This window comes from Aythya marila (assembly GCF_965140915.1).
Source record: "Aythya marila genome assembly, chromosome: 11".
NCBI lineage: Eukaryota > Metazoa > Chordata > Aves > Anseriformes > Anatidae > Aythya > Aythya marila.
In genome coordinates, this window is record NC_139052.1 from 10,431,337 (window position 1) to 10,447,045 (window position 15,709).

The 15,709-nt window shown below is 43.0% G+C and overlaps 1 protein-coding gene across 11 annotated transcripts in view; it reads left to right on the forward strand.

Annotated features, from left to right (window-relative positions):
• The window catches only part of MYO9A (myosin IXA), a 193,809-nt gene that overhangs the window by 118,526 nt on the left and 59,574 nt on the right, over positions 1-15,709 (forward strand). For all 11 annotated transcript variants that reach the window (XM_082769071.1, XM_082769067.1, XM_082769077.1 and 8 more), the window contains one exon: positions 2,842-2,976. In XM_082769071.1, coding sequence (XP_082625197.1) covers positions 2,842-2,976 — 135 coding nt within the window. The remainder of the gene's footprint in view (positions 1-2,841; positions 2,977-15,709) is intronic.

Consider the following 15,709-nt stretch of genomic DNA (forward strand, 5'->3'; position numbering starts at 1 on the left):
TGTATGTAGAGTGAGATTTTTGGAGGAAAGCAGCTCAGGAGGCAGAGAAATAGACAGAAATTCACAAGTTCTTGTTTTCAAAAGCTGGACCAACTTGAACGTGTTGACCCCTTTCTTTTGGGAACTCCACACCAGAAAGCAAACCACAGAGCACTGCCCTTGTTTCTCCTGCGTGAAAGTGTGTGGCTAAAGCCACACTGCCAGTTTACTCATTCGAAGGCAGTCAGGAGCTGGGCGCAACTGAGGTGAGACGAGGGAACTGCTGCTTTGCTCAGTGGGACAACCAAGGCAGCCCCAGCCATGCTCATCTTGTACAGCTGCAGTGATGTCAAATACAGCATTGTTTGGGCGCCTTACTTCTGAACTTGTTTTTTGTGGCACTTTCATAGAAACTTGTAGAAAAGGAACTTTAAAATATAAAACGTTTTTAATAGGCTTCTTCTTTTACAAGTGAAATAGTCACTTTTTCTATATCTAATAACTCTATTTTGCTTTATAAACTTACTTGCATACAGCACATTAAAAAGTATTTCAGTAGCAGTTTGGACACAGTAACTTCATCAGCACTAAAAACAGGGGGAGGTTATTTGTGCTCAGCTATTTCATGTTAAATTTTGTTGTGAAAGGCTGTCTGTGTTTAATTTAAAGTGTTCACTCAAGGTAGGGGCTTAGCAATGTCCACACAGAAACAACGCAATGCTTATGAAAACGTGTGCAGCCGGTATAGGCACTGCGATGAGGACTCTGAAAGTGGGAACAGTTATTTCTTGTAAGTCTTGTTTTTGGTCGCAGTAATAAAGACGTTGATCTTGAGTCATTTTGGGAGCTCTTTTGCACTGTACAGAAAAGTTTGCATGGCAGTGGAAGAGTTGGGGTTGTGATTTGCCTACGCAAGGGCGATACGGATGGCTGATCAGTACCGTGGATTCAAAATAGTCACTATCTGGTGTTTCCATCATAAACTTTATGTATCCTATATATAAAACAAGTGATCTGCTAACTAAAGGAGATTTAAGAAAAAAAAAATATGTATATATTTACCTCTCAGTCTGAGGGTTAATGAATGGGTCCGTGAACGAATCGTTAGGACGTGCAGGGGAAGGAGCCGATCACTCTGCCAGGCTCCATCCTTGGTCCTGAGGCTTCCAATTTCCATCTCCTGGCCAAATGGCTGTTTCTTGCAGGCGTCTTGCCAGGGGATTCAAACCTCTGGGAAGCTGGCCAAGGGCTCTCAACAGTCGTCCTTGTAACAGGCAAGGCTGCGGGTGAGGAGGTAAAACCCATCCGGCCCTGGAATAGGGAGGTAAACCTCAACATCAGGCAAGAGGAGGATAAAGGGGCCAAAGACCTTTTGGAAAAATGGTCTAGGCGCACTTGGGAGTGTTCCTGCTGTGCTTTATATGCTTTTTCAGTTGTGCTTTTTGCGTGTGTGACTGTTAGCATAGCCACGGTCCCCAGAGCTTCAACTCACAAGTGTGGCTTCCCAGCGCACGGCAGCTGCATCTCCTTCAGTTTTAGGTGTCTCTCTGTTTATGGACCCAGTACAGAAGGAATATTTTACTGCCACGTTATGTGATCTGTTGAAAACTGTCAAACTGCAGTGTGGAGAGCCTTGTGGGTAGTCTGGTTTATATTTCTGGCAGTGGAATAACACCAGCCTTAGGAAGGTGGTTTTATAAAATCCTTAGCATAGATAAGACCAATAAAATTAAAAACATGATGCCCAGCAACTCGTGGGTTCTTACGGGTGGAGCAGAGAGGTGTTTTCATCCTTGCTTGAGCTTTGGGTCACCTGACCGGTGCTAATGCTTTTACTTCTCTAACTATTTTAATTTAATTAATTTAATTAATTATAATGTATGAACAAAGCACTTTGTGCACAAGTGGGATGATGGTTAGACATGGGAGCTCATTGAAGAGCAAAGGCTGCTAACGGTGAGCTGCTGGAGCTCTGTGCACATGCCCTTCATGCTCAGTGCTCCTCTTGGAGGGGGCAATACACTTGTTAGATGGGGACAAGCTGAGTTTTATTTGTAACTGATTATTAATTACTTGTTTGACGGAACAGTTCTATACAGGCTTGAATGCTGCAGCAGGAATTATGCTTACTTCAGCTACTCTTTACCAAGGCGAGCAAGGTTTATATGCTGCCACAGCCCCACTTCCCTTTTCCCCTGTGCTCCTCAAATCCATCTGACTGCAGAGGTTCTGGATTCTCAAGTTTTGTGAAACACAGGAACCACGTATAGCAGAAACAGGTTGCAAAGAAAGCTGTGAATTCACAGCGACATCACGTAAAAACTCTTGGTGCACCCACGTCTTGATGCCTGTCTCAAGAAGTTGTGGCAGGCTAGAGGAGGTTCAGGCAAGCACTTTGGAAGGCTTACAGCTGGGCTGTGTTTACGTAGACACTCTATCTATCTAGTAAGCCTGTTTCTGTGCACTATCTTCATGGTGCGAGCTTCTTTTCCAATCCTACCCTTGTTTTCCCCCAAACTGCTATATTAGATCCAATAGAAAAACCTGGAACTGGGTTCAAGTTTCTTCAAAGATGGCAATTTTTCTATAAATTATCTCTGAAAGGACTTTTATTTAAAAAAAAAAAAAAAAAAAAAGGCCATCTGTCCAGACCTCTAAAGTTACATGTTGTCTCTCTGATGTAAGTGAAGTCTTCCAGATGGTGTAATATTAACAGTTCCAATAAAAATTAAAAGTCCTGCTATTAAGTATATTTAACTATGTTTATATGGCTTTGATGATGTACTGCATACAAATAATCCATTCACTTTGGATGTTTTGTTTTTTTTTTTTTTCTAAACTGCATTCTTATTTTCCTTCCAGACTTTATCCATTGGAGTACTTGATATTTTTGGGTTTGAAGACTATGAGAATAACAGTTTTGAACAATTCTGCATTAACTTTGCCAATGAGCGCTTGCAGCACTACTTCAACCAACACATCTTTAAACTTGAACAGGTAGGTCTGTAAATACTTACTCTGTAATGCAGTGAGCCTAGGCATGAATTTGTAGCACCAATGGATCCAGAGTTCTTCAACTGTCTCACTAATTTCTTTGTGTTAAAAGGTGTAAATTATTCATATTTACCTTCTATCACCGTATTTTTTATTTATCAGATTACTTACTGCTACCTATAAGATAAATTCCAGAGATTTGCTGTTGCCAATTAATGCTTGCTTTCCAGGCCCTTTGTGAGTGCATAACAGAAGCAGCCCCAAACATCATGGAGACCTGAACTGTCGTTCTTTTGTCTCTTTATTATACGCTTGGAGGATTTGTCAGTGAGCAATCTCTTTCTTGCCTTTGTCTGGACTTGCTGCTGTATAATATAGTATCTCATGTACTATATGTCTGCACCTATTGAAAATTTAACACATCCTGCAAGGTCGGACTTGAGATCCTTCTGATCACGTTAGGAGAGGTTGTCACGTTAGGTTGTGTCACGTTAGGAGAGGTTGAACTTTAAGCTTTACTTTAGGTTTGTCAAGACTGGGTGTTTCTTTTCAGCCTCAGATTAATGGGCTGTAAGAGAGATGACAAAAGTACAGGCTATAATTTAACAGGTAACATATACCACAAAATGACATAGCTTCTCAATAGGCTGAGAGGAGGCTTTTCCAAACATCATTTGTTAGTTACTAACAAGCAGGACACGACAACTGCTAAAGTACATGTCATTTTTTGAACGCGCAATGGATAATTGGGCTGAATAAAAGGCAGTCTGTCTTCCGTAGTATCCTGTCTCTGACAGTGACTGATAGAAGATGCCTTCGGAAGAATTAAGTATATGTATATATGTATACATATGTATAAAGAAATATTTTAAAAGTACAGTAGATGCTACAGACCTTCAAAATGCTTTTTTTTTTTTTTTTTTTTAACGCCAGTCCACATGCCCTTCTTTCAGGTGAAATTCTTCTTTGGGTGGGGTCAATGGAAATCCTCCTTATCATTAGTTTCAGCGGAGCTGGTATTTGATGAACTGCACTCTGTAGCCTGAGTCCAGCTGAGATCAGAGAATTAAGCCAGCCCTTCCCAGAAACTCTGATAGCTTTTCTTTGGGCCCCTGCATTACAAGAGATAAGCAATACAAGAGATCTGGAAAGCCAGAAAAGGGATGGGCATACAGGAAGGGCAAAAATGAGCAATGTAGCCCCAGATGGATTATTATCGGGCTGTTTGCTGCAGAGTTTGACCCTTGTGTCTTAGCTCTCTTCATCAAGAAGATGGAGTGGAGCCACTAAATGTTTTATTTCAGTTTTGTAGCTGGTTCTTTATATTCTGATGCACCCTTCAATGGATGTTGTGAGAAGCTATTGAGGAAACCTGACTGTATTTCTAGGAAACAGGTCTGGGTTACAATTAGCCACAATAAAAGAGCAAACTAAGAGACTGCTGCAAAGTCAATATAGCTTTTTTTTTTTTTTTTTTTTTTTTTTTTTTCCTATGAAGATAACCAATAGACTTTCTAGAAGGGATTTGGGTAGGGAGGACCCTTCCTGAAAGCTGGAGGGAGGATGCACATTGGTGAGGTGGGATTTCAGGGCAGTTGAGGGAACAAGCTGAGATGCCAGCATCCCTAAGAGAATTCCTGTGCTCGGGCTGGGATTTCTTAGCAGGTCAGTGCTCCACCCTGGGTCTGGGGTATATACAGAGCTTCTGACGGCAGCAGTTTGGTGGAAGGAATGTGCCTCTAATTCTCCCTGGGCCAGCTTATAACCAATGACCTAATTAGCTTTCTACAATAAATCTGTCAAGTGCATGAAGTCATTGAAGTCCATATTTTCTATATGGATGAGAGGAACAGTTTCAGGGGCATCTGTTTCCCCAGTACTCATTCCAATTCTTAATGCTGGAGCACGTCATTTGCAGTCTCTGCCAGTGGAAAATATGCTCATCTCTTCATTTTTTGCTTCCTGCAAGTATAAATACATTGCACAGCCGCATGAGTGCTAATTCCTGGTTGACTTTCACAGTTATATCATTTTATCTTGTTCTTCTGGGGGTTATGTGCTGCATGTAGAGGAATGCATCTGATGAGAAGAAAAGTGTTGATACATATTCAGATTTTGGGACTTGAGAACATTCTTTGTTCCTCGTTGGCCCAAAGATTAATCTGCTTTTTAATAATAATAGCCAGTCTACAAATGAAGACAGGGTAGTTAATATTGTGTTTCAAGACAGCAAAGTAGTTGCGATACCTTGAGCAGCAAAAGTCAGGGATATTTGGTGCTTGCAAGGATTAATTTGATGTATTCTGTGCTGAAAAACTAGTGGGGTTCTTGGTGATGTGCAGGTGTCCTCTGCTTCCAGAGAGAGGCTTCTTGTATCTTCAGAGCTTACAGGAGGTGGCAGACAGCATTACCCAAGCTATCTGGACATTTCTGCCAGAAGAACGGACAAATTCCAGTGATCACCAAGGGTTTTTCTTAAAGTTGTAGTAGAATTTGTGTGCAAGAATGGTATATAGCAATGATGTAATTGTTGCTATGACATACCCCTCATGTTATGGAAACCAGAATCCCCACCATAAAGCGATCTAGCGCAGGCGTGGGATTATTTTAACCTCATTTTCTTTTTTTCCTTCTATGATTCCGGGTGAAACCTAACACAATGTGCGTCGCGAATCTTTTTTTAAACCGTCTGTCTGAAGACAGCGCTATTTCCAGCTGTTTGCAAACAACCATCCGAGGCATCCTCTGGCTGTCTGTCTTCAGCCTGGTGCCTCTGTCAGCGTGGTTGCAGTTGGGCTGCCCGCCAGGAGCCTGCTTCAGGCCGGGGCAGATGCAAAGACCTCATCGACAGCCAGCCCCTGGCTGGATAGCTGAGGAAGACCCGGTGGTGATTCATGATGCATGGCAATGTGCTTTAGCAGGTGACAGCAGAGTACAGGAGAGACCAGCGCTAACCATGCGGTGAAGCCTGGGCTCATAAATTCTGGTATATTTGTGTAGGCAAACTCACAGATTCAAAAGGGTAATGATTTACCCTTTAAGATTTAAAGATTGTTATTGCAGGAATGCCTCACCATTTAGCCAGTGCGGTTTTCTCCTTCCCACGTGCCCCACAGAGCAGGTCAGTGGCAGCAGGCTGTTCGAGGGGCTGTGCTCCTGCTGCTGGTGGCTGCTAGGGGTGCTCCCACAGTCGGTGCCGTGCCCTCTCTGAGTGGCAGGAGGATGTGTGTCCTTTGGCAGGCTCCTCGCAAAGCGAGGACGTGGTTTGCTCAGATGGTCTCCCATTGACTGGTACGGCCCTGGTGTAAGGCAAGATGTCCTCACGGTGCTTCGTCTCGTTAGTTGCCCTCAGAGCATCTCACCTCTGCTGCAGAACTCTACTCTGAGTACCGAGTTTTCAGATCCTTGGCACTTAGAGGGCCAGGAACGCAGGGGTTTATTTCATTATGTATTCCATGCTGTCCTGATGGTTAGGCAGCCTTCTGGTACTCATTGTTTTGGCTCACCCCCACCCTCCTCTTCCTGTTTTGAGCTGATTTTTTGCAAAGTTTGAGAAGTCCTGCAGCTTTCCATCCCACGGGCATTGCTGCTGAAACTTCTCTGCCTAATTTTCTACTTCGCGGTTTGTTTACATGCCAGATTTCAATTTCGAGGACATCCTTTTATTGTTTTAAAAATTGACGAATAACTGAGGTTGAGCCTCAAAAAAAAAAAAAAAAAAAAAAAAAAAGACTTGGAGCATGATCAACTGGCATGTTCTCAGGTGTTGAGCAAAGTCTATTTTCTGGCACGGTCCCTGGTGAGTTTGATGTCCCAGCCAGCTCACACAGAAAAACTTAATTTCATAAAGATAACATGTCCTGCAAAATGTTTGCTCAGTCATCTAAAGCTCTGCAAATATTTCCAGAGGTATAGAGGTTTTACTGTTTCTGGAGAATAAGTGGAGAAGGTTGACAGTCCGGACTATATTGTGGATGATGTAACAACAAAACACACACACACAAAAAAACAAACACGCAAAAAGCCCTGAATTTGTTGCAGGATGTGATGATACACAGTTTATACGGTCTGTGAAATGTCTGTAGCCATGGTTATCACCTGCAATGTTTTAAAGCATCTTGGATATTCAGGATTTCTCATTTGGTTCCATATCCCAGCAGCCTACCATGCATGTCATTTAGGGAAAATAAAAAGAGAAATAACTAATGAAAAAGGCTCTTTCTCCTATTGTGTGGAGGGCTTTTTCCCTTCCCTCCAGTGGCTCATCGCTCCGCTTAGGCATGAACATATTTCATCTTTATCGTGGCCGGAGACAAGAGGCGACCATCAGAAGTGAAGCGTCGAGCGCTGGGAGGCTGGGTTCGGGTTTCTGTTTTCGTTGGAGATGGGCTGGCGGGTGCTCGCTGAAAAATGCTGTGCTCAGCTCTATTCCATATGACACACGGAGAAATAACAAGCTGCAGAAGTTATTGATTTATTATTTGGAAATATGCCATCCTACATAAGTCACACGTGGAGGGAAAAAAAAAAATCCTTTGAGTTGCTTAAATGTTATCTTCAGAATAGGAAGATTGGAAGAAAACCTGTCTCTGTTTGCCACCAGCCCCCTAAAATGTTTCCTGTGGCCAGTCCCCTCCTGGGACAAGAGGAGCTGGGGTCTGCAGGGGCTGTGTTAGCCACCGGCCCCTTCCTAGGCTCCTTCAAGCAATGAGCACGTGCCGGATGCAGTGATTCACTTCTATTTTGGTAAAGGTTGAGCAGGAGAGAGGCAGGGGAGAGCTTAGGGTTGGGGGTAGCACAAAAAATGTTTGGAAAAGCATATTTTGATTTTATTAAATCTGCACAGCAGCATCCTAGGTAGGCAAATTGGAAAATGTTTAAATGCTTAAAATATTACTAGAAAATGTTCTGGGAAGCTCTCATGGGGTGATGTAGTGGCATAAAAGACTCCAAGGCTTTTTGCATCTTTTCTACACTAGGTCTAGCTATCCATAAGAAACAGTTTGGCATGCTTTGGGTTGTTTTTGTCCTTGTTTTTTGTTTCCTTGACACTTGCTTAAAGCCCAATGTAGAGAAGTACTATGTCTGTGAAGCCCACTAAGGATTTAGTTTTTGTGAAAATATTGTCATTATGGTTAGCTGTGTAAAACTCATAAGGTAAACGCACCGAGAGGTAAATGCTTCCATTTGCAGGTTGGGGAGTATGTTAATTTTAAGGCTGAAGCTCCTATTTTGGTTAGGAGAAAGATGGAGAAGCAGAACTGATTTGGGATTCAAACAACAGGAGGACCAAACCTCTTTAAAAAGTAAATTAAAAAATGCTACTGTACTGATATTATGTATATTATGCAACAGAGGCAGAAATAGGTATTAAAAGGGACTAGATAAAGATGAAATAAACACTATTCTGTAACTTTTATTTTATATTTAATGGTACAGAACTATTTTCTTTCCGCACCCCAGTGGATTGCCTTGTACACTCAGCTTTGGAGAGCGCTGATCTCAGGTGCTTTGGGTCCAAGCTCTGAGTCTTTGACCAGAGCTGTGGTTATAGGGAAATTCTTGCACATTCTCTATATCTTTCAGTTACACTAGGCAAGGATTTAATAAATATTTGATTATTTCAACCAAAAATCACCAGCAAGTCCCTGTGAACAACAGCTTTTCTTAAAAAATCTGTATGCATCTTGGCGGATTTTCATAAGCAGGATGGGGATCCAACAGGTCCAACGTGAGTGCCCTTCTTTTTGGGCAGAATGATGAGCGAGGAAACGCTGGAAGCAGAAAGCCTCTGAAATATTTCAGTTTGTCTGAAACGATGCCTTATCAAGGCAGGAACGACTGGTCCACTCCGTGCAAGATTCCTGCCTGGACAGCTGGCTTGGCACCATAAAATCTTGGCACAGCAAGATTTTATAGGGGCAGCCTAAGATGACTTTTATAACAGGGAGAGCTGTGAGCCCGCTGCGAGAGTAGATGAATGTAATGGGAAATGGGAGAGCGTGTATTTATTGACATAAGAGGAAGGTGGCATTTAGCTGGGGTTCCCCTCACAGTGTCCAAGCCTGATGGTGAAAACCATTGCTATATACATTTTTTTCCTCTATGATTTCAATACAAGTTACAAACAGATCGCGTGGCATCGTCAGACTCTTGCTTTACCTGGCTGTAGGGACAGAGTTGGGAAAAAGGATGCTAAAGGAGTGAGTGGGACTGTGGCAATGTGTGTTTTGCAAGCTGAATGGCACAAACTCAATTTTCCATCTTTTGAGAGCAAAACGCAATTTTTGAGCAAAACCCTTTGTTGCCACTAGTGTAGGAAATTGATATGGGCTCATATGGAGAGCCCGTATGCCACAAAACCCTGGCTTCAGATTGGGTTAAATAACGGCAATCCCAAGGGCATCAGCTCGTGCTCGTTGGCTGCTGGTGGTGCTGCTGGATGCAGCGCAGGGCACGATGTCTGCTTACAAACCGTGGCAGTTATTTCCCTGTGATTTTCTAATTGTGATTTAATAACAGCTCAGGGTTCATCTCAGGTGCTTTGAATCCAAAATGGTAATTCACTTTTTTTTTTTTTCTTTAAATAAAAGTATCTTCTTCTCTTACAAAGATCCCAGGGGGATTTGATGTCTCCAATGCAAAACCATGCGCTGCATGCAGGCAGGCAAGTTTTTGCAGGCACCCAAAGACATGATGACTTGGTTGTTTATAGCTTGAATGGTCCACAGTGAAGGTTGTTTATCAGAACCCCTGCATCACCAGATGGTGTCATTAAAAATAGCACAGTTTATAAACCTGTTTATAGATGGCGTATTTATACAGCATGTGGATATGTATTTATATATGCTGTCTGTGGGCGCTTTTTTTAAAAAATGCTGTGTGTATAAATTCCTTTTCTACTTAGCTTGAGAACAAACAAAAAATACTTGGCAAGCTCCTAAATGAAGCATTGGCATCGTCAGCCTTGGCACGCGCGTCTGGAGGGGCGTCAGGAACTCAAGGCATCTGTGTCATCTGCCGCCCGCAGCCGTGGGTCTCCTTCAATTGGGAGCTCACTCACAGTGAGGTTTTCCCATCTTGAGGATTTGTCACCTTGAGGTCATTTTAATGAACACGTTGCACTGGGATGATTTTGCTTCAGTGACCTGTGTCATAGAAGGTGGACTTCAGGAGCTCTAGCTACCTTTGCCAGCCCTTCCCTAGGACAGCTTTTGGCTCTTCTGGTTTGCTGTGTTATCTGTCAGTGATTTTGCAGGAAAAGCAATATTTTCAAATATATTTAAGTATTTTTAAATGCAAGTAAAAAATGCAGGACTGCTCAGGAGCAACAGCATTTAAAGCTGTAATCCCATTTTCCTCTTGAAGTCCATCCCACTGGAGTTTGTGACAATAAATAAGATTTTTCATGACTCCTTACTCACTTAGAGGAGAATAAAACCTTTTAGCTACAAAGATCAAAGTTTCTTTTAAAAAGCGTGGGATTGCCAGGGATCAGAGTGAAGTTTCTTTTACCATGGTTTGGTTTCCCCTGAAAAACTTTTTCTTTTGCTGGATCCTTTCGAGTCCCAGCTGATGCTCTCTCGTTGGAGACAACCACAAAAGCAGCAGCACAAATACATTGTGAAATTCCAGACCAACATATCCAGAAAGTTCCAGAGAGGAGCTTTTAAGGAACCTTTTAAAAGGTTTAGCTCATTTAGTGTATCATATGCTGCTGACCTATTTTGATGTAATTTTTAGAAAAATAATATTATGTTCTTTCCCAGAAGTTTTTCATATAGAATGAAATATAAGGATTCTGTTCCAGCTTTTGAACCATCTCTCTTAGGTGTTTCACCTTTTTCATCCATCAGAATCTGCACAGGTGATGGGTTGTTATTGCATAAGCAATCAAGAGAAGCAGATGAAATGCTTGGGTTTGCTGGCTGTAAGCTCGTATTTGCAAAAAGCTTGTATTTTTGTGGGTGTTGAATCAACTTGTGATATTTTTTAAGCAAGCTGGGGACGTCGACTAGAAACGAAGCGAGATGTGGAAGTGGTTTCATTCCTCCTTTCTCACTTTGTAAATGTCGTCTCAAACCAAAGCAGACGGTGCTAGAGCCAAGCAGAATTTCACAGCCTTCTGTTCAGTTGTAAATTTTTGGGAAAAACGCATTTGTACAGAAGCCCCGAAGCGTCTGTCTGTTGATGGCATCTGAGCGCAGTGTACGGCGTTGGGCGTGGGTTACGGGAGGTTATTCATGAGCAGCCTGCAATAGCAGTAAGCTACTCTGGAAGAAGGATTTTCAGATGATTTCCCTCTTTATTTGGGGAATTTTCATGTGGAAACAAGGCTTTCTTATGCCTCGGTAATGAAAGTCGTCAGATCAGCTCTCGCAGATAAACTCCGGGGGCTTATCAGGCTCCATCTGGGAAGGAAATGAATGAGCCAGTCAGGTTTTCCTCTGCTTTGGGGATTTACTCCAGCATTACAGGCATTTTTCTGCTTTTGGAAAACAGAAAATGCCATATGGAACCTGCACACAATTCTATGCAAATAACAAATAATTTTGCTTTACATTTCCTTGTTAATCTGCTCTAATTTTGCAGTTGGACTCGGTAAAAGCTGTAATAGCACCACATGCTGGGTAGTGGTTTGCCCCCTTGGTTTCAGTCTGCTTTTTTACCTTCATCCTTGCCTCATCCTAAGGAAAGAGGAGAGAGTGCTATGCCTGATGGGGACCTGCCAAAGGGAGATGAATCCCCAGATCTGAGGGCCTTTCACACATTTCCCTGCTTTCTAAACCAGCTTTGATAGCTTTTGCATCTGGATCATGAACAGCTCTGAGTCACGTACCTCTGCACAGCTCAGGAACATCACAATGAGCGTGGACATTCTGATAGGAAAAAAAAGGAGAAGGTGCAAAACCATTTCAGCAACGACAAACCTGTCACCTTTTCTTTGTCAGGGCTCTTTGGGTTATAAATATTATCTTTTTGGGTTGCTTCCCAGTCTGCACCTTATGGTAGTAGCTGTGCTGCATGATACGACTGTGGTCACCAAAGTCCTCAGATGTTTTGTGCTCGTGGCTTGCAGGCTGGGCACTTGAATACCCAACATGCTCCAGACGTGTTTAGATTGTGACAAATTTTTGACCTTTGATATCTGTTGATAGGGCAACAAATTCCATACATCGTGGAACCCCTCCCCCCCCCCCCCCGCCTTTGTATTCAGGCCTGAATTTTTCATTGCCTTTTGATTTCATTTCCCACTCCCTTGGTTTCATGCTTTAAGATAGATGGGAAATTTCTGTTTATTATGTTTTCTTCATGCTTTCTTCAAGTTTTTCAAGCATCAATTCACTCCCTCTGACCATCTCTTAATTTCACCTCATGATTTGGGAAGCAATAGCCCCCTTTAGTTCTCCTTTTTTTTTAGCATTTTGTATCCCTTACTGTTGATCGTAGCTGGATGTGGAACAATTCCTAGTTGTTGCAAGACTTAGATTATAAATGTGTTGTTCTCCTTGGAGGAAATGAATTCATTTCTGATGCTGAATGCAGAAGTGAAAATCTCATGCATCATCTTTTTTCTCACTCATCCTGGAAATTGCAGAGACAGTAGAGAGAAATCACACGTGTTCAATGTCAGTTCATTATTCTGCACTGCGTCCTTGTATACTGGCATAAGCAGTTCTTTCAGTGTTTGCACTCTGGTCAGCTGTAGGCAGGCAGTGCTTCTCTTTAATACTGCTTAGCTGTCTGTTTGCTATATTTCCTTTAATTTTCACACGTGAAGATGTTGGAAATTCTGTCATGTTCTGCCCCAAATTTGGGGGAAATTCTGCCATTCTTCCCCAAATTTTACAAGCTTATACTCCTCAAATAATATCATATTGAATTCAGTAGAGACTTGGGCTCTCATTCTGCATGCATTTCAACATCAGGACCCACATTTTTATTTTTCTTCTACTTGAACATTGCAAATTACGTTTTGTGTCACAGCATTCAGATCAGTCTGAGCATTTTAAGCTCTCAAAAATGCCTTGCAAGCAAGAAAAAATCAAGGAGCCAGCTCCTTGCTTAGCCACACCTTTCTAAATATTGAATGCAGTTATGAAGTGCACACATAAGTATTTTTTTCCCTAGTGAGAGGTGAGATGAAGTCGCTGACCCCCTTCTCCCCTGAGCTTCAGCTGAGGCCGAGTCCATCTTATGCAACCTTGCTGACCGGGCTGCGTTAGCAAGCTCGCTGATGCAGCTATGGCAACAAAACTCCACTCCGTCACTTTGGGTTACGTCGCTTGAGAAGCCCTTGTGCTTGTGCCAGCAAAACAACTCCCTCCACTGACACGTGGTGTGCATCCCCACGGGTGTCCTGTCTGCGCCGACCTGGCCGGAACAGCAGAGGAGCTTCTAGAAGCAAAATCAGCAGGCAGTTGTCTTTGTGTGGGTGCTTGAAAGGAGAGCAATCAGTAATTTCTCGCCTGATAGGGTTAAATGTGGAGCTGCTGGACACTGCGAAACCTGAGTGCGTGCTTTTGGCTCGTTGCTCAATTCCTTTTGCTGAGTTTTGTGTTTGGGAACTCAGAGCACGGCCAAAGCTCTGCGCTCTTCTCCAGCAAACCTGCACTGCTCCTCCTCCCAGCAGAGCAGGTTTCAGTGGGCTGGGGCTGGGAAGAGTAAGGCTGTGCATTTTTCCTGGACATAACAGTGCCAAAAATAGGAATCTGTGGACGTTACTGCACTAGAAAGTTTTGTAGATCCCGGTAATGTCGATGGTTTGTTCGGTTGTTGATAACTCTTGACTCGCTGTCAGGGGTCCTTGTTGTAAGTGTGTCTCAAAAAGTTGGGTTTTTACCCACAGAAGTGATATAACTGATGCTGGCAAAAGAACTGAGACCTGTGCTTCCATCAAGGAGCCAGGTGGACAGCAAACCCTTGGCAGTGCCATTTGTCAGCATCAAACCCTCCCCTGCCCACCCCATACCTCAGGGTGCTGAGAAACAAACCTGGCTGAGACGGCTGCAGGGAGTCTGTGGTGATCCATGGATGTGGTGTGTAAATGCTGCGATTCACCTTCCCATAGCGTGTTGTCCAGCAGCCAAGCACCGTGATGAATGATCCGTCACTCCCAGCTGCTGGATCAGGACGGAGAGATGCAGATGTTGTCATCCCCAGGGGTCTGAGAATACCCTGTATGTTGTCGACTCGTGTCTTACAGCACAAAAATATCGAAATTTCTTCTCCAGAGTTAACCTTTCCCCAGCTACTGTCAGACAGGGCTATGGTCCCACCATCAGGAAGGACAACGGGCTGTCGGTGGGATGCACAAAGGTCTCTCTGTGGAGCTGTGGTCCTGCTTCTGTGAGGCACAGTGTTCTTGGCAAGGCTGCAGGGAGCGATGCCTGCCTTCATCAACCTCCTCTGCTGCAGGATGCTGCTGGAGGGGCCACACGTGGACAGGAGACATGGCAGGTCATTCCTTCTGCTGAGAAAAGCAATTTTGTCCACTCTTACTCAGGGATGATAATTTGGCAGTTCATGCAAGAGTCATCCAAACAGGCCTGGAGTTCCCTGGGGTAGCTGATTTTGGATACCAAGTAGGTCCTAAGACACTGTTTCAGAAGAGCCCTGTTGAGAATGGGATATGGCAGTGTCTTACACTTCAGAAATAGGAAATTTTAATTTGTCTCTAAAAATAACTTAGTTTTAATTTGAAGTATAAACTGTAGCAGATTTTTAATTGCAAGGTGTTAATCTCTGGTATGAGAGTTTTTCTCTTTGAATGGCCTTACACATGTTTTGTTTCATCTTCATCTCAACCGTATGTTTGTTAAATGAAAACCTGATGTTGGTTTGCTATAATTCCTTCATCTTCAAGTGCTCTGTGGGGACCCCGCATCCATCAGAGGAGGGCACAGACTTCGTTGTGGTACTTAGAGATGAAGGAATTTTTGGAGGTAGCTTTTAAGGATGTCTCCCAAGTTCTGCAGAAAAACAGTCACTGCTGTATTGAAGATTAGCAACTGAAACTTAAGAGAGTAAATTTAACATACATATGGACAGCAAGGATCTTCCCCCACAGCTGCTGTTTTTTTATGCACAATTTTCATCGTGTTCTGCAGGCTAGCAAAGGTCCAAGAAATTATATTGGTAGATCACAAAATCATAGTTATTTCTCCTGGGCTGTGAGTCCTTCTAAAGACAACCAAACTGATAACTGGAAAAATGCTAGGAAAAAAGAAATAAAGGGAACTTTTTTTTCCACTTGTGCTTTGGAACAAATGCTCTGGTGTAGTTACTGCTGCGTATATGCCTGTCCTGAAATGAGAGCTTACATCTGAGCTCTTGTGGAAAAGGTTGTGCTTTGAGGACTTCAATCCCAATTCATATTTGGCCACTGCAGCCAGAAGTTGAACTGGGGATGGAAGGGAGGGAGCAACAGATGGACAGATGTGGGGAATAAATCTATGGCCTGAGAGTGATGGGAAAAAATAGCAAAGGAGAGCAGCTTTTTAGCCAAAATTCTGCAGTTGAAGAAACTGAGGCCAGGAGGTACATGATGTTTTGTCTTGGGTCACGCACACATTGTGGCAGAGCTGAAGAGGAGCCTGGATAAGTGGAGTTCTGGTGCAAGCATTATTCATTAGATAATTTTTCCCAAGCTAGTTACAGTAACAAGCAACTTGAAGTGTGAATAAACTGATAAACCACAGTACACTCAGTGGTATTTTTTGGTTATTTACTGAGG